This window comes from Nothobranchius furzeri, chromosome 5 (assembly GCF_043380555.1).
Source record: "Nothobranchius furzeri strain GRZ-AD chromosome 5, NfurGRZ-RIMD1, whole genome shotgun sequence".
Taxonomy (NCBI): domain Eukaryota; kingdom Metazoa; phylum Chordata; class Actinopteri; order Cyprinodontiformes; family Nothobranchiidae; genus Nothobranchius; species Nothobranchius furzeri.
The window spans coordinates 66247042-66265427 of NC_091745.1; the positions used below are offsets into that span (position 1 = coordinate 66247042).

At 43.6% G+C, this 18386-nt stretch overlaps 2 protein-coding genes across 4 annotated transcripts in view; one reads left to right on the forward strand and one right to left on the reverse strand.

Moving 5' to 3' along the window:
• Window positions 1-75: 75 nt before the first annotated feature.
• Window positions 76-8401, reverse strand: LOC107379239 (tropomyosin alpha-4 chain). Its single transcript, XM_015949904.3, has 9 exons — window positions 8164-8401; window positions 7531-7671; window positions 7291-7424; window positions 4445-4562; window positions 2405-2475; window positions 1973-2048; window positions 1671-1733; window positions 1522-1591; window positions 76-710 (listed from the first exon to the last, which is right to left on the reverse strand). The coding sequence occupies exons 2-9, from the start codon at window positions 7663-7665 to the stop codon at window positions 628-630; spliced, it is 750 nt and encodes a 249-aa protein (XP_015805390.1). The 5' UTR covers window positions 7666-7671; window positions 8164-8401; the 3' UTR covers window positions 76-627.
• Window positions 8402-14325: 5924 nt separating this feature from the next.
• Window positions 14326-18386, forward strand: part of LOC107379241 (rho/rac guanine nucleotide exchange factor (GEF) 2) — a 40627-nt gene continuing 36566 nt past the window's right edge. For all 3 annotated transcript variants that reach the window (XM_054740912.2, XM_015949908.3, XM_054740913.2), the window contains exon 1: window positions 14326-14541. In XM_054740912.2, coding sequence (XP_054596887.2) covers window positions 14485-14541 — 57 coding nt within the window. In that variant the 5' untranslated portion in view covers window positions 14326-14484. The remainder of the gene's footprint in view (window positions 14542-18386) is intronic.

Consider the following 18386-nt stretch of genomic DNA (forward strand, 5'->3'; position numbering starts at 1 on the left):
CTGGATGGAAATGTTTTTATTTAATTATCCATTTCAATAGGAAGCTGGTCAGTTTCATCAATAACCAAAGATTCCTTTTGGGTCAACATACGGTGCTTTTATTTTACAAAATTCTGTTTCACTGTGTTTAAAGTGACAATATCCCAGCAAAGACCTCATCACCAGGACAAACATTTAGTCCATTACATCATCATGACGGGCATTTCTGGTTGGCCCCTAGCCTTTTTGGCAGTGGAATGCCTCACTATGATTGGCTGATCATACATTTAAGCATGAAAAATAAACATAATTGGCTGAGAACATTGGCTCTAATCAGTTAAAGTAAATGAGTGATTAAGGAGAAACACTGAATTAGTCGTTAGTTATAAACGAGGGGAACCCCGTTAGTCATCGTCACCTCCTGTAATGAAGGGTAGAAAAGGGGGGGACAAATAAAATAAAGCAGAGTTTAAATGTGGCATCAAAGACGAGGAATGTGTGACATCAGGAATTATCCAGAGGGAGATGTGAGGAGGCCACACCCCCTCCTATCCCCTAGAAGAGTGGGAAGACTAGGGCGAGATTTAGCAAGAGGTTAAGCAGCACAGCTTCTGAGGCGTCCTGCCAGGTGATGCAGTGGGAGGAGCTTCAGCAGGAGTTGAGCTCATCCATGGTCTGATTCAGAGTCGCCTGAAGCTCCATGTTGGCGGTTTTGGCTGCAGCCAGAGCGTCTGCAAGAAACAGTAAAACGTGAATGACCAATCATGACTCACCTTCACACAGTCTGTTTCAGAAGGATGCGGCTTCTAGTGGTCTAAACCAATTCTGGTAATCAAACCATCCTTTAGAAAACTATTGACACAGTGACATCACTACTGATCAGCTGTTTGCTTAGAAGGTGCTTCACTAAACTGGCTTTGGTCCAACAGTTCTCCTTCAGGGAGGGTTAGGGTCAATGTCCAGCAGACCTGAGTCAGAGCAACAAACGACCACCAGACTCGACTAGTGGACGTTTAATGGGCTCTTCTCAGTCACAACCAGGGACCTTCTGAGACTGGTCCAGAGTACTGTTCAGGTGAACACTCGAGTACTAAGCTGGGATTACCATCAGAGTATACAGATGTTCACCAGGGACACCCAGGAGACAAGCACAGAGTCATGAGATGGACTAGAACCTGGTTGATGGTTAAACATCTCCAATCACTATTAGTGTGACAGTAGGAAATGTCCCAGGAAATGAGCCCTGTTCAGTTGTGATATGAACTCTTCAGTTGTGCAACAGTGAAAACGTTCCTTGTGAAACGAGCCCTGTACCATTGTGCGACAGTGAAAACGTTCCCACTGACACGAGCTCTATTCTGTTTGCAGCAGATGAACCAGATCAGACGTTCTAAATCAGCGGTACTCAATAGAACCTTCTTTGTGTCATCTGGTCCACCAGCACACCCAACCCCCTGGACCGGCCCTCAAACTTCATGGTTGTTTTTTTTAAATGGCCTACGGCCTCTTGTATCAGAGTACCCCTGTTCTAAATAAACCGACCTTCCAGCTCATCCACAGTTTTTTCCAGTTTGGCCACTGAACGCTCAGCAAACTCAGCTCTGGTCTCCGCCTGGAACACACGTTAACATGAAGTTTAAACTGAGGGCGAATGTAAGCGGAACACCTGCCTCATGTGACCCATTACTGACCTCCTTGAGTTTGTTGCTCAGGTTCTTGATCTCCTCCTCATAGCGGTCCTCCTTGTGAGAGTACTACAAGACAGAGACAGCCAATCAGAAGGCCAGATGGACCAAAAGGTGTTCAGGCACGTATTGAGGTTTCACCGCTGAGTTCAGCATAATGTTAACTTTGGTATTAGCTGCACTGCTACATATGAACATTAATGACCTGATCAGCCATTGTGACCTTTGCCCTCATGGTAATCAAACTACTAACTGGTGACTTTAAATCCCACAGTGGATGCTAGAAGTTCAGACCCGGCCCCCCTTACCTTCTCAGCCTGTGCCTCCAGACTCTTGGCGCTGGCGAACACGGTTTTCAGCTCCTCCTCCATCAGCCGACACTTGCTGTAGGTCAGAGGTCACATCAGACAACACACTTAACTGACATGAGTGTGGGTGTGGTCTGTGATCAAGTGTTTTTGTGCAGCTGGGCCTGGTTTTTTATTTCTCCAGGTTTAGCACAACTTCATCAGCTCCCCGAAGGATCCAGAACTGTGTTTAAAACTTTTCTAACTTCTAAAACTCTGGAAGATCAAGCTTCTTCCTCTATTGCAGATCTCATTATTCCAGATGCTTCCAGTAAAGCACCCAGCTGTAGGTTCTGGTCTTTGTCTATTTCCTGTCCTCTCAGACCTCAGACTCCACTGTCAACATGTGCTGTTTTCAAAATGTGCGTGTGTGTGCGTGTGTGTGTTGAGAACCTGTCAGCTTGCTCTGCTCGCTCTTCAGCTCTTTCCAGCTCTCCTTCAACCATCACCAGTTTACGAGCCACCTGTCAAACACATCATGGTCAGGTGACCTTGTAAATGCAAGTCTTGGTGCATTATGGGTAATGTAGACCTGACCCCAATGACATCCTCATGGGACTGGTTAGGCCAGTGCAGTTAACTCATTCATACGTCAGCTTAAACAATCACAAAGGCAATGTAAATGACAAAGAGCTATTTGTATCTTCCAACAAAGTTTTTTTTTTATCACAACTTCCATCTCCTCCTGATCAGGAACCCTCATGGGGTGTTCTGATGTTCTAGGTCCTTACTAGGGATAGACTGATATTTATTCAGCTGATACTTTCCTTTTTTGGTTTCAGCTAATTTGCCTCTTTGCTGAGCCACTTTAAAGTCAGGCACACGCACGGGCAGCCCGGTGCTGCTTTTGAATTACATCTATGATGTATGCTTACATCCATGAATAACACCTTTATAAACGCTCTAAATTCATAACTGCCATTTTTTAGTTACCTGTTTTGTGTATTTAATAGGGATGTCCCGATCCGATCTCGTGGTTTCAGACTGATCGGGACTCGGGCATGACGTGTGGACGCGCTCGCGCTGCAGCGCTCGTCACTGGCTCAGCCGGGCAGCGCAGCGCACACTCCGTTTTTTTTTTTTTTTTTTGCGGTCAATAGATCAATTTGATCTGCTAGTTAAAAAGTTACTTGTGAGGTGAAAAAGAAGGAAGCAGGCAGGAGTTTTTCTGGAGGACTGGGAGATGCAGGAAGATCAGAGACAGACAGGACAGGAAGATAAAAACCAAGAAAACAAAGTTCTTAAAAAAAATAAAATGTAGGTAGATTGATCCCACTATACGTTTGTACCTGTATAAAGCAATAATTTATCACCATGTAGTATTTATATAGTTGATACAAATCAGATCATCTTCAAAACTCCGTCCCATGCCCAGGGACGTATCTAAGCATTTTGGGGGCCGAGGCTAAATAGACCCCTGCCAGGTATTTTAGGTTGAAGTGCTATCTGTCTTTATATTAGACTTTTTATATTTGCAGTAAAGTCCAAAAGTGAATAATTTATGTTATTTATTACTTGATTGTTCAAGCTACCTCACAGAAGTGATCTGTTGTTAAAAATTAAAACAAAAAGGTAATTAAATAAAAAATAAGGAACATTCTGGAACTGTTTCTTCCTTTTCTTATTTATTTTTTTATGTATTGAAAGTATCGGATCGGGACTCGGTATCGGCAGATTCTGAAAATCAAATGACTTGGACTCGGGGCAAAAAAACCTGATCGGGACATCCCTAGTATTTAATACTTGGTCTGTTTATGTTTGTTTGATTGCCTATGTTGGATTTTAACACTGATATGTTAATACTAAGCAGTGCACAAAAGTAAGATTCAACAATTGTCAAGTTTCAAAACTGATCCAGGTTCAGAAACGTTGTGCATCCATGTTTGTTACTGAAGAGACAGTTTAGCTTGTAAATCTATGAAAATGAGCCGCACATATCAGCCATTTGCTGACCATGTCATCGGCATCGACAACAGAAAACCAACATCGGTTCATCTATAGTTCTTACCAGAACATTGCACATGCAGGGAAAAGGAATTTTGTACTCCCTTGTCCTGCAAAAGTCAACATTTGGGTTCTATAACCAATTCTGTTTCAGTTACTTCAACATCTTGAAAACAGCTAATTATATTCGAGCAGTTTCAGCGTGTCTGAACCGGAGCACACTTGAAACATCTGATAACCCTCTGCCTGAGAGGCCCAGCGGCCAGGAACATTCTCCACTCTGACGTTCTCTCACAAACATTCCAAGTAAACGCTTCAACTTGTCCTGGCTTCCTGCTGGTTAGGGTTCTGTCTGCCGCTCAACTCTGCCACCTGCTGAAGTAAACCAGTAACTGCTGCCTCCTGGAGATGTCATCATTCTGAATGTATTTCCTATAAAAATATAACAAAACTGAGAAAACAAGCCACAACTTCTCCAGACTCGGTTACCTCTTCGTATTTACGATCCGCCTCCTCTGCAATCAGTTTGGCCTCCCTCAGGTGCACTTCCAGCAGCTCCATCTTTTCCTCGTCCTTGAGAGCTCTGTTTTCGATCACCTTCATCCCTCTGAATGATTGAAGACAGGTGAAAGGGGGGTGGGGTCACAAACTATGCAGAAACATTGTTTTTTTTCTCCTTCACATTGAGGTAAAACTTCTGTTTCAGCTTCTATCTTTAGAGACCCGGGAGCTGTGGTTCCACACCAGAGACCCGGGAGCTGTGGTCCCACACCAGAGACCCGAGACGATTCAGGGTTCTCCGTATCTTAGCTTTCATAGAAATGTGCTCTTCTGGATAGAAATCAGAGGTTGTTTCTGGGACCTGTGTGAGCCACACCCCGAGTTGGGGGTCACAGCCCCGAGTGCTCCAATGACCACAGGATCCACCGAGGTCTTCTACAACTTCCCTAACCGGTGTGGTGGACCTCGTCAAGATGCAGTTTAGAGGAAGATCTGAGTCCAATAAGGTATGGAGGTTCCACGGAAGTGGAACGATCTACCAAGGATGGATTTACAACACTGCAGGACTTTCAGATCAAGAATGACAAACATGATGGCTAACTAACCAGACCTCATGAGGCATTAGTGATAGATGTAGACATCCCAAGTGACAGCAGAATCAGAAAAAAAAAACGTAAATAGGGAAAACACTCAGGGACGGCCCGGCCCGGCCCGTCAGAGCCAGATGATGCTGGGACTCAAGCAGCAATTACGTCACACAGCTCTTCTGACAGAAGCAGAAAATTCAGCAGAATTAGTACAGTGTTCCCCCTAGGAATTTTTCCTGCTGTGGCGGTGGGTCCAGCCGGCGGGGGGGGGGGGGATGACACGTCTCTAAATAAAGTAAAAATTTCTAGTGCAGAGAGGAGACAACGCATAGAAGCACTAATTTGATCTCATTTCAGAGAAAAATAGAACAGGTTAGATGCACCTAATAAAATTACTAACAAACTCAGGAATCTGTTTCTTTGCTTCACTGTTCTGGTGCTGAAAATATCACTAATGTGGATCAAAGGAGATACACAGATGAATGCACCTCTTATTTATTATTTGGAGTCTACATTTACTGCAGCTGGCAGAGGCAGAGATTTTTTTCTATCGATACACGGAATTTACAGAATCATTTAAAATGTTAATAGGGGAAGACTGCAGGAGGGAGCGGTAAAATACAGGGGGTCCTCAGCAAAAACAAGAAACTTTACGAGTCTGATGAAACCCGCTGGTTTTCCATCAGGCAGTCATGGGGCAGCTCCAACGACCCAGTGGCTGTGCTGGGTCAATGTTATCGAGCTCAGTCTGGTGTCGGTACAAGATCTGCTCGGGTGCATGATCAGCTCGGGGTCCGTCGACTGCCGATGACGTCAAAGTAGTTGATTGGCTGAACATGAACCTTACGGAATTACGTAATCACGTTATGTTGTTATCACGTTACGTTGGTCCAGACAAATCTTTCTGTTGGAAAGATGGACATCCATCATTATCTCTTTGAAAATACACTTTTAGCATAGAGCTGCATGTATATTAGGGCTGAACGATTAACTGCATGTGCAACTAAATTGCGATGTGACAAAAGGAGATTTTCTAATCGCAAAGGCTGCAATTTGGCAGCGAGTGGTTAGCGCAATGCTAATATACGTGGAAAAACCCATAGAAATGCTAATGCTAATATCACCGATTACATTATTACAAATTATGAATTAGAAACGTGCCAAATGATTACATTTGGAGTCTAAAAGAAAGTAAAACTACCATCAATCAAATAAGTACAGAAAGGTATTTTAGTAAAGCCAAAAAACTTTTAACTCCAGAGTTTTGGCTAGCAGCTATGAGCGTAATTGAACTACACATGGACAAGACGTCAAAAACTCTAAACACAAACGGGACACACTTCTTTCCTGCAAATACTATTTCACAGGTGTTGCTAATACCTATGATCCTTCAAGGGATGTGCTCAAAGAGGAGTTCAACATTATGAATACAATATAGTGATTTACTTTACAAATACCATTATAAACACAAACTTACATCTTAAGAAACATTTTAATAACGAAACTGCTAAATTCTTTCCAACAGTATAGATGTGTAGTGTATTTTGTCCGAGTGGGTTTGCCGTACTTTGACGTCATCGGCAGTCGAAGGACCCCGAGCCGATCTTGCACCCGAGCAGACCTTGTACCGACACCGGCTCGGCCGTGAATGAGCCGAGGCGACGTCGTGCTCTGCTTAAGAAGAAGTGTTATTTTCCCGCTTCAGAAGAAGCATCCAACGTGTTTTTACGCTTTCTCCGAGACATAGTGCAGCGTAGCCTGCTGGAGGTTTTAAGGGTTCAGATGAAACACCCGACCTCTCAGGCTGCTCACACATCGATCTTAAGTTGCCGCTGTTGCGCTCACGCCGTAATACAGTATTAGATGCGGTTAAAGTCAGACATGAAAAAATAAATTTTACATGAATAAGTGATGCTTAGCCTGGTGGGGGGAGGAAACCCTGTCAAGATCGTCAACACTCGTTTATCTAATGCTATTGAAACATGTAAACCAAAAAGCATTATATCCACTGCTACCTTTCTAATTTTAAACTCAGTAACTTATGTTGTAACTTCACCTTGCCCTGCCTACTCCTCCTTGCTGCCTGCCGGCTGTGATCACAAGCGACAACATAGTAGTTCCCGCTGCTTCTTCGAGAAACGGAGCAAAAAAAAAAAACTTGGGATCTTGTAGGCGTGGCGGTGGGATTTTAGCCGCGGCAGGCCGCCACGGCCACGGCTATGTAAGGGAAGTCTGTAGTAATCTGACCTCTCGCTCTCATCAGCAGCCTTTTCCACCTCATCCAGTTTGTGCAGGGCAGTGGCCAGTCTCTCCTGAGCCCGGTCTAGATTATCCTCGCTGAGCTGAAGGCGCCGATTCAAAGCTGCTGACTCTGCCTCCGCCTGTAAGACAAAGAGCAGGGTTGGAAAGATCAATCCACCAAGTGATAAATGCTATCCATGTGAAGTCTCAACATGTCTGCAGGACGACAGTTCCAGGTGAGTTTACCTCCTCCCTGGTTCTCTTTTCCTTCTCCACCTCCCTCTGCAGCCGCTCAGCTCTCTCCTCCGCCTCCTCTGCCTGCTCCTGCAGCACTTTAATCTTCTTCTTCACCGCATCGATGCTGTTCATCCCTCCACTCATCTTCTCCTGTGGAAAACAGTGTTTCAAAGTGGCAGTGGCATTAAACAGGTCACCGGTTGAGTTTTCAAATTCCAACAAATTAACAAGTGAATCAGATTAATAAAAAATGAAGATCCGACTGGTGTAACTGTGTGAATGTGTGTGGGGGGTGATGGTGGATAGGGTAACAGCAAACCTCGGCCACAGTGTTTGTTAGTGTTGGTAATCCAGATTATTACTCTGCATCATGAGTTCCGATTATTAATCTGATGTATAGTTCAGATCAAAGGTTAGCATAAAAGACCAAACTTTGTAACTTCCTGTTTTTAGTTTTGTGTTATTTAGTTGTATGCCTTAATCTTAGGCTAACTTCCTGTTTGTTATTTTTACCTTGAACGTCGTTTAGCTTTTAATCTAAACTTAACTTTCTCCGGTTGCCGAGTTGATTACTGACCCCTGATCGACCACGAACATTTGCTAGCAGCTGTTAGCATCAGGTGTACCTGTGGGGTGACTCACCTGTCTTCAGAAACTTCACCAGAGTTCGAGTCTCACCTCACAGTTAGCTATTAGCGGCTAACGGAACTTTTCGCTTTCTGATGTAAAAAAAAGTTAATAAAATGCGTCCGTGAGACTCGATAAGTTTAGTGGAGTTTCAGCCGAACGATGTCTCAACCCGGTTCTGGTTCTGGCTCGGTTTCTTCTTCTTCGGCCAACACCCTTTTCCGGGTTACGTTCCCTCCACAGGAAGTGACGTTCCTGAATCTTCTTCCCTCATCTGTTTTCATCTAGGAGACCCTCGACGCCCTCTGCTGGGTAAAATACGAAATAACACCAAGTAAAATATATATATTAGCTGATAATATCAAATCCAGTGTATTATTTAGGTTTTGCAATGTTTGTGCAGCTCTAAAACACGAACTTGTAATAATAGTCAAATAAACAGCCATGAACGCATGACAACAACCTCTTGTGGATCATTATAGTGGTGCATGAATTGTGAAAAGGTGTGTATTTATTTGTGTAATTCCTTAGTACACATATGAATGATCCAGTGAAACCTCTTTTAGATCATTCCAATGGCATGATCTGGATGGGGAGAGTTTGTAGAGACCATGAAGTCCATGAGGGCTGATCAGCTGATTTAGATTCCCTTGAGCAGTGTTTAACTGGGTGGTGTTAGGCTGGCCCACCCACTGGAACCATGCACCTTCAGTGCACCTGCAGCTTTTGACCACTCTTATGTTGCCTTTAACTGGCTGATCTCAGGCCCCAGAAATGCCCCAATATTCAGACAAGGTGAAAGGAAGTGTTTCCCCCTAAAGAGATTTGGAAGACTTTGGAGGGTGATAGAAGGAAATTCATCAATCAGGTGTGTTCTCCTGGTTGTTATTCATCACATCTGTACTGATTTGGGCTGTTGAATAAAATCTTCTGACTACAAAATAAGCTCACGTCAGCAAAATATTTTCAGAAAGCATGGTTGTTTTTGAAGGTGACCCCAACATAAGCAGGCTTTATAAAGGAGGCCCACTGGTCTTTGTGTCTGTCATACAGCTGAGCCACATCGAACCAACCAGAGAGCTGCTTTCAGATGGCACAGTCACTTCCTCAGAACAAAGTAAAACCAGTTTACTGTGAGGTACTGTGAGGAACATATCATAATGTTAAATTACAAGTTAATACACTCTCAGCATGACCTACAATACTGACTCAATGTGTTTTTACTGGCACTGAAACTTTGTTTAGCCTCCTCTTAATCTGAGGATCTAGTGTGACCCTTCATCTTCTGTTGTTGAACTCAGACCCAGTTGTGGATTTTGACCTGAGCTTCTTAGCCCATCGTGAACTCGTCCTGCAGGAGCAATGTGCAGAACCTAAGTGTCAATCAGCCAAGTTCAAAGTGTGATAGGATAGGATTCAGCTTAGCATTGCTGCTGAAGAAAGAAAGAAGAGCGAACAAGAGAGCTGACATGGGAATCCAGAAGAGATCAGAAGTCATTCTAAACAGAGGGTTTGTTGTGAGAAGCACAGAGGTGTGACCAAGTCACTGGTTTGCAAGCCACAATTAAGTCACAAGTCTTTCCAGTCAAGTCTCGAGTCAAGTCCAAGTCAAAGACAACCAAGTCCAAGTCAAGTCCAAGTCCTTAACTTTGAATTTTCAAGTCATAATCATGTTATCTGTCCAACTCCAATTTAATGACGATGATAATAAATACATTCCAGAAATGAAGCTTCTTAAAGCTTCATTTATTTGCTCAAACAAGCAGAAAGTGCAACTGAGCTTGATTGTAAACGAAGTGCTGCTGCTTTTAGCGGTACAAGATCTAACGCAGAAGGAAGAATAATTTATGATTTTTGTCCACGTCGTGCCACTTTTGTGCTAAATTATCAAATATGCTCAAGTCATCATCAAGTCAACAGATGCAAGCCGATTCAAGTTGCAAGTCATTGGCGTTCAAGTCCGAGTCAAGTCGTAAATCTTTATAGATTTTATTAAGTCAAGTCAGAAATTATGAAAATAATGACTCGAGTCCACATCTCTGGAGAAGCAAGCTGACCAAGAGAGTCTCTGACTTTGGGAACAAGCCGCAGAAGAGGATCATGTCATCATTCAGCTGTAGAAAGCTCCCAGCCAGTTTCTTCATCCATTTTCCATACCCGCGTATCTACGCTGGGTCTCAGGGGGCTGGTGCCTATCTCCAGGCAAGCAGGTGGGGTGCACCCTGGACAGGTTACCAGTCCATCACATGGCAACATAAAGACACACGGGACAAACAACCATGCATGCACACACTCACACCTAAGGACAGTCTAGAGCAGGGGTGTCAAGCTCATTTTAGCTCAGGGGCGACATTGAGGGAAATCTAGTCCCAAGTGGGCCGGACCGGTAAATTAAAAACAACTTCAGATTGTTTTCTTTGTTTTAATATAATCAATATAAAACAAAGCTGGAGCCTGAGGACAGTGTATCCAAAATAGTACAACACCTGAAGTGTACTTGAAAATTTGAAAATAATAAAAAATCAATAAAAGAACATTCCTTAGTGATTCAAAGAGCTTACAGATCACATAGCTAGATCAGTTTCATGCAGCACTTAAAATATATTTGACTCATTTTACTTTACATCTTTTAGCTTTCACCAGCACATCAATATCAGAAGTCACATCCTGAGTGGCGGCCAACTTCAGGACGTGATTCAAGTTCTTGTGTGAGCCTTGAGCGCAGCTTTGTTTTAGTTATACTCATTACAGAGGAAACTTGCTCACAAAGATATGTTTATTTTCACTCCACATTGTAAAGTATGAAAATAAAGTTTACACAACCATCTCGCGGGCCGGATTTAACCCGTTTGCGGGCCGGATGCGGCCCGCGGGCTGTATATTTGACACCCCTGGAGAGACCAATCAACCAAATGTATCTTTTTTGATTTCCTGGGGTATTTAAACATCTATTTAGTTCCTGTCAAATGTCAGTATAGAATCAGGTCGAATGTTCAACTTTCTTTTGTTGTTCCTACTTTCAAGAAAGAATCCGGAAGAACAGCTTTTTGTGTTAAAGCTCCAGTAGACTGGAATAGACTCCCCCTGGAGATACGGTTGATTTCTTATTTCCGATTATTCAAAACTACTGTTTACTCACATGTTGCATCTTGTTGCACTTGTAAGTGTCTTTAAGTTTAGCATTTTCTGTCTCATAATCACACAGGTAAAGCAAATTTTATTTGGGTTTTTTTCTTGTTTGTTTGATTTAGGGTTTTATTTGGTTGCATTGTTTAGTTTTTGCTAATGCCACTGATAGTTTTGCTGTCCTTCATTGTTTCTGTGCTTTAAAGGAGGACCCCCTTGAAAACGAGATGTTGCATCTCAAGGGGTTTTATCCTCTGGAAATATAAGTAAATAATATAAGTAAATAAATAAATAAACCTGACAGTCATATTTTTGGACCGTGGGAGAACACACACATGCACGTGCAAACTGCATGCAGAAAGACAGCAGGCCGGATGTGAACCTGGGACCATTGTGCTGCAAAGTAACAGCACTAACCACAGCTCAACTGTGCAGCTCCATCCAGTAGTCTAAGGAGGTGTGAAACAGCTGCAGCGTAGACATCTCTTGGGGCTTAAAGAAGATGTGCTGAAATTTAAGCCGATAAAGGAGGAACAATAGAGGCCTTAGTGCGTAACCTTGTTGGACACCATTGGTGAGGGTGTTGGGGAGGACTTAAACTTGAGACTTTTTGTAAAACGATGCTGCCAATTTGCCACAAAGGTGAGACGGCATCAGTCCCGAGCGCGGCTTGTCTGCAGCTCACCGCTCCCCCAGGGGATGGGTCAAATGCGGAGAATAAATTTCACACACACACCTGTGTGTGTGACAACTAATGGGACTTTAACTTTAACTTTTTTTAGTGAGCCTTTCATTGTTCAAAGGTGGTCAGACTGTGCCAGTAATGTGGCACGATTATGTGCTTTTCACAAAAGATTGCATGATTGCAGTACAAAAGGGGATGTGTGGGGATGGTCTTTGCCCAATTCCTCTTAGTTTGAACGTAACTTGCTTTTTATTGCGATTGAATTTGCGCTCCTTATGTTTTTTTTGACAAGCAGCTCCTAAATGACATCCGCAATGACATCATCATACCCTGTTCTCCAAAGTCCCTGTGAACTGTCCGGTGATCTGAGCTTCAGCTTCAATGGAAAGAAGGTCCCAGAGTTTGCCGTCTCAGTTGATTCGGTTTACAAAAGCTAAACATACTGCCCGTGTTTACTTTCATTTTGAATTTTGTAGCCAGCAAGGGCTTGGCGGACATTCCAGACATGCATGGGCCAAGTTGGGGTCAGAATAATAGGCAGAGATAAAGCTGAAGGAGATATGCTAGATCTAACCTTATTGACTTTGTACACAAGAAAGGCAGGTTGTTTTCAGCCTCCATCAGAGTGAATGGAGGCTGTAGGTGAAGCAGGAGGAACTATAGTGCTGATGGTGTTCAACAATACTTTGGCATTTCCTTTGCTTTGTGACATTAATTTGGAGAATATGCAATCATTGCATCTCTGACTGCATGGGGTTAAGGTCTGGACTCTGTGGCGGTCAATCCATGTGTGAAAATGATGTATCATGCTCCCTGAACCACTCTTTCACAGTTTGAGCCTGATGAATCTTGGCATTGTCACCTTGGAATATGCCCGTGCCATCATGGAAGACGGAATAACCTGATCATTCAGTAGATTCAGGTAGTCAGGTGACATCATTCTTGTAGCACATCCTGTTGCTGAACTTAGACCTGACTAACTGCAGCAACCCCATCATAGCACTGCCCCCACAGGCTTGTACAGTAGACATTAGGCATGATGGGTGCATCGCTTCATGGGTGCAAACTTTCTTCTTACCTTGATGCACCCATCACTCTGGAACAGGGTCCATCTGGACTCATCAGATCATAGATGTTCTCTCTGCTGCATGCCAATGATCTGACCCTTCTCAAACAGACTAACATCTTTTCCACGACCACAAGATGTGTCTTTCCACGTGATTTTTTAAGAAATGAGAGGCAACTCATTGCAGCAGTTGGGGTTAAATAACTTGTTGTCAGATGAAAAACAATCACCCGTGCAGTAATAATCCAATAGGAGGCTCGTACCTATTTAGTTAGTTAAATCCAGGTGGCAACTTATTTTTTGGCAGGGCAGTGTATAATGCGACCAGGACCAACTTCTACACTGGTGTAACTCATCAGGACATTTACTTCATGCAGAAAGGTTGCTTTGTTTACGAGAATAAAAAGTTTCCCAGTTGAGCCTCAGGTCTTTTGGCCATTCATCTATTCTCCTCTGGTAATCCAAGGTTGTGTTGCCAAGGCAACAGGTCCAGGAGGGAAGCTCAAATATCCCTTTCTCAGAGAGATGCTCTCCAGCTCTTCTTTGATTACCACAAATGCATTTCCCATCAGAGCATTCAACTTGTCCCGATGCCTGGACCAGGTCCAGGTACTGTAGGTTTCTGATATGCCAGCAGGTGGCAATGCAAAGTCACACGTGAGTTCCTCTCTCCTCTGAATAATCGTGTTATAGCTGGTTGTCATGGTAACAATGGTGCCAGGTACCAGGATGTATCATTGTATACACGTTAGTTTTTCTGCTCAGAGGATGACATCTGATCTCATCCCAGGATGGGTCCAGGTCCGGGTTTGTTTCGGTACGGGTTCAAACCATAGGTTCAAACATTATTGACGTAGTAGAATGCTCTTTGTGTCTTCTCCATCGACAGGGTCTTCTCATGCAGCTGGGGTTAGTTTGAAAGTGTCACCTGCATGGTCCGCTCATGCATCGGATGGGCGGGGTTAACTCGTTGCAGTTCCACGTCACACGAGATATGTTGTTCAGTGTATTACCGCAGGGGGCGGGGTTATTGGACGTGGCGCGCAACCCCACAACGTAGTTAGTCATCACTCACGTGACGTCTCGCAAAGCACAGATTGCTTTATTCGAATCACGTGATGGGTTGACACGTTGTCATAGAGACTAACACCTACCTACCACGTCACCTGTGCTACTGCGGTATTAATATCAAGCGCTCCCTGACTTTTGTTGGTGGGACGGCTTCGACCACTATCAAGGACCTGATTGGATGAGCACAGCAGCAGCGGGCTGCGCTCTGATTCGTCAGAAGTAGAGAGAAGCGATGTCAGTCAAACCTAAGCCCCGCCTACCGGCTCAGACTGCGGACGACTCCGGGACCAGAACCCAGCACTTAATTCCTAAGATTGTTATTTATTGATCAGTGATCACTTAGCGAGCAGTAAATCGATATCGATCTATCGGCAGACCGTTGGAAGGGATGTCCAGGCTGCTGGAGAGCAGGAGGACCGACAGGATGAAGGAAATCAATCTGAAGGTGAGTTCCCCAGAAAAAGAGAAACAAAACGGACTCTCAAGCGCGTGCACGTTTACTTTAACGATTGCTCAAATTGGATGTGGAGTAACCGGGACTGATCCGAGACTGAAAGAAACAAATTAAAAGTCCGGTTCTCCGTGCGTCTGCTCTGGATTGGACTCGTTCACTTGTGGAACCCACCGAACCGCTGTTTCCGTTAGTCCGGCGGACACGCTGGGGATCGAACATCTCAGCTGATCGATCACTTTATTGGTGTAGGAGAGCCGCAACGAGGAGACCGGAGGCTGAAACTCAGAAACGGGAAGTTCTCTCGTTTCTTTTTTTTTTTTTTTTGTTTGTTTTTCTTTGGTATTCAGGTGGAAAAACCGTGAGACCGCGTTCCTCGCACGCGTGCGAGTGCGCGTGCGAGGTAACGCGTGCGTATGTGGCGCGTGAGCCGGTAACGGTGGAGTTTCGGGTTGTTTTAATGAGATCCGTTAACGGCAGCGTGGCTGCTTTGTCCTGCAGGAGGAAGCGGCGGGGGGAGGGGAGGCCGTGCGCGCGCGCGTGTGTCATACAGGAAGTATTGGGCAGGACTTAAGGTGGAGATTTGACATCAGACCTGGATCCGTTTTACTGATTCTGGTGGGAAAAATGTTGAAATGATGCAGAAACGAGATGTTTTTTAAATGAATTCACAACAAACCCCAAACAACAGAAGAAACTCATCCATGCATCCATCCATCTGTCACATGATTGACAGCAACAGCATGCTGCAATGACATCAGGTTGGGGTCACTATTAGAACTCGTGTTTTTGCACTAAACCAAATGTGAAACATGGTGGAGGATGGGTGATGATTTGTTGTTATATTGCTGCCAGATGATGTGATTCTGATGCACACACTGGATCAGAAATCAGATCATCTTCAGCAGCAGCTTTATTTATAAAGCACTTTCAACAGTCCCAGGCATAGCTGAAATGCTGTACACACAGTCGCTAAAATCATAAATAACACTAAAACAATAGAACAACAACAGCTGTTAAATATGCACTTTGCATTAAAGACAACAAGTAAAAATGTTTTCAGCATGTTGAAAAAGCACGGTCCCCTCTCGGACGAGGATCGCATGTGTCCTGAGCTACGTTTCTTTCAGGGATTCACACAAAATAAACTATATTTTGATAGGCTCAGAAGGTTTTGCATTATGCTCCTTTAGTCTGGTCTGCCCAGAGATGGTCTCCAACATAACGACAGTGCTTCTTATGATTCAGCAAACATGCAGACCAAAGTCTGGATAAATTTGACCTGAAAAATGAAAAATCTGTAAACGTTTAAATCCAGATTTATGTGTAAATAAATAAGAGTCTGCGTCAACCAGGATGGGTTTAAAGAAATTGTCTATATGATGGTCTATATCAGTGGTTTCCAACCTTTTTTTCTTTGAAGACAAGACAAGAGAAGAACAACCCAACCCTAACTCCTTCTGGTATAAACCCATTAAAAGTGATTAATTACTAACTTTATGCAGACAAAGTTCAAGTCCTTATGCAGAGTTTTGATAATACTATTTGGCCTGTTTTGGGGATTTTATAAATTAAATGTTTACAGATACAATCTTGAAAATTTTATCCTGGAAATCTAGACCAACCTACAGAGCTAGCTTGGCCAGTCAGTCCAACCACGCTCCATATGAGCCTCAGCAGGCCTGAACAGTCTTGTGTCTTCGCTCTATCGGTTTGTTGGGTGGGATGTGAGCAAAACAACAAAGATGGCAGGGCCTCATTAGAAATGTCTGGACTATTTAGACTTGGGCTTTTCTTTGAGTCAAGAGCAGATAGAGGTACTTAAGTCCTTTATTTAGAAAAAGGATGTATTTGCGTCTTCTTCAACCATGTACGGTGGACTGCCCTGTTAACTGACCTCAGTAGCAGTGAGTACATCCTGTTGTTTGTTGTCCAATAGCACGTGGAGGCGGTTTGAAAGACAACCGTAGATTCTGCTCAACGACTGAGATCTGTTAACGGGTAGTAGCCAGACTACATATTCACATATAGGATGGTTTGCCAGGCTATGAAAACCTCACAATCTCAAAACAGACTAAATAATGCCCCCCACCCTCACCCCCAAAATCTTGTGGAGACCCAATGGGAACCACTGGTTTATTAGACCATGGTGACAGAAGTGATACGAGGAACCAACAGACTCAAACCGCTTTGTGAAGGTAAAGGTGCCATGACAGCATAAAAACGTGTCGACTTTCCACCAGATACATAAGTGGCACGTAACGTAATAGACGCATTTTACCCAGAATGTTTTAGATGCTCAGCGGCTGCAAATGCTGTCCATACAGCAGCTCCTGTGACATCACATAATTCCAAGATCACGCTTGATGTCTCCAGTTCACGAGACAACAAGCTGGGAGAAAGACGCAGCATGTATCCAAAATGTCTGAGTTTTACGTTCTGTTCTTACCTTGGCCATGGAGGTGTCCGAGGTAATGACTTTTTTATAGATAAGCATTAGGAAACCAGCACATGTGTGAGAGGAGGACGATGACGAAGCTGACCTCCATCTTGGAAACTCCCACCCACTCTAATCCACTGTGGAGCTCATGAACAGCTCCTTTAGTGGCAGGGCGAGACATCCAAGATGTAGGAAGAGTGTATAACTCCTTAGTTTAACTGGTACTGGCATTATCACATTTAGGGATGCAACGATACCACTTTTTTCCAAACCGACACAATACCGATACTTGGATCTGAGTACTCACCGATACCGATTACCAATACAATACAATTACCTTCTACAATACAAATAAAAGGCAATGATTTGGAATACAGATTTTATTTTCTTCTCTGCACAAGAAAAGACTGAGGTAGATAAAAAGTAAAATATATGAATGGAAATCATCACAAAACTAAAATATTTGGTGAACACAAATGACAAGTTACAGTGAAGCCATTTTTGAAGCATTGGTATCGGTTCCTGGTATCGGTTAACTTTTACCGATACCGATACTGGTATTTGCATCGTATCGGTGCCGATACCGATACTGGTATTTGCATCGTATCGGTGCCGATACCGATCCTTAATCGCGTTGCACAATAACAGCAATGCAATACTCATTATGTGTTCAATATTGTGCAATACCAGATGTACATTAATATGTCTGTGTCCTTTATGTTGCTTAGTTCTGGAAACACAAGTGTTCTTTTTGGTTGTTGTTTTTAGTGGTTGAAGGTTACAATAATGGCTTACTGTTTTTGTGTGTTTATGTGCACTTTTGCTATTTTTTTCATCTTCTTTTTCTCTCAGTGTATGTGCTGCTGTAACAAGTGAATTTCCCCACTGTGAGATGAATTAAGTCTGTTCTATACTGTCTTTTATTTTGAAAGTTACCGGATGCTCTACACTGCTCCCTGTTTGATTTCCGGTTTGATCTGAACTGCTGTTCGATGTTCCATGCTGTCGTTCTTTTTAAAACACAGAAACAGTTTCGTTACCTGTTTTGTCGCTACGTTTCGTCTGCGGCTGCAGACTTCTTCAGGCTGACGCTGATGGTGGCGTCACTTCCTTCTCCGTTTATCCGTGGGCAGCAGAGGACGTTGTCGCCCTCTGTTGCCCGCTCTCCCCTCTCTGACGACAGAGGGCGACAACTTCCTCTGCTGCCCGCGGATAAACGGAGAAGGAAATGACGCCACCATCAGCGTCAACCTGAAGAAGTCTGCAGCCGCAGACGAAACGTAGCGACAAAACAGGTAACGAAACTGTTTCTGTGTTTTAAAAAGAACAACAGCATGGAATTAGAACCACGACACAGCATGAACACACCTAAGATGCTGTTCGATGTGTTGCCCTGTAC

Excerpts from the sequence above, each read along its gene's own strand:
- LOC107379239 (XM_015949904.3), bottom strand. The coding sequence starts at position 7,665 with ATGAGTGGAGGGATGAACAGCATCGATGCGGTGAAGAAGAAGATTAAA. Across the intron at positions 7,425-7,530 it reads AAAAGAGAACCAGGGAGGAG|GCGGAGGCAGAGTCAGCAGC; the intron begins GTAAACTCACCT and ends TTTGTCTTACAG. Across the intron at positions 2,476-4,444 it reads CGGATCGTAAATACGAAGAG|GTGGCTCGTAAACTGGTGAT; the intron begins GTAACCGAGTCT and ends TGTGTTTGACAG.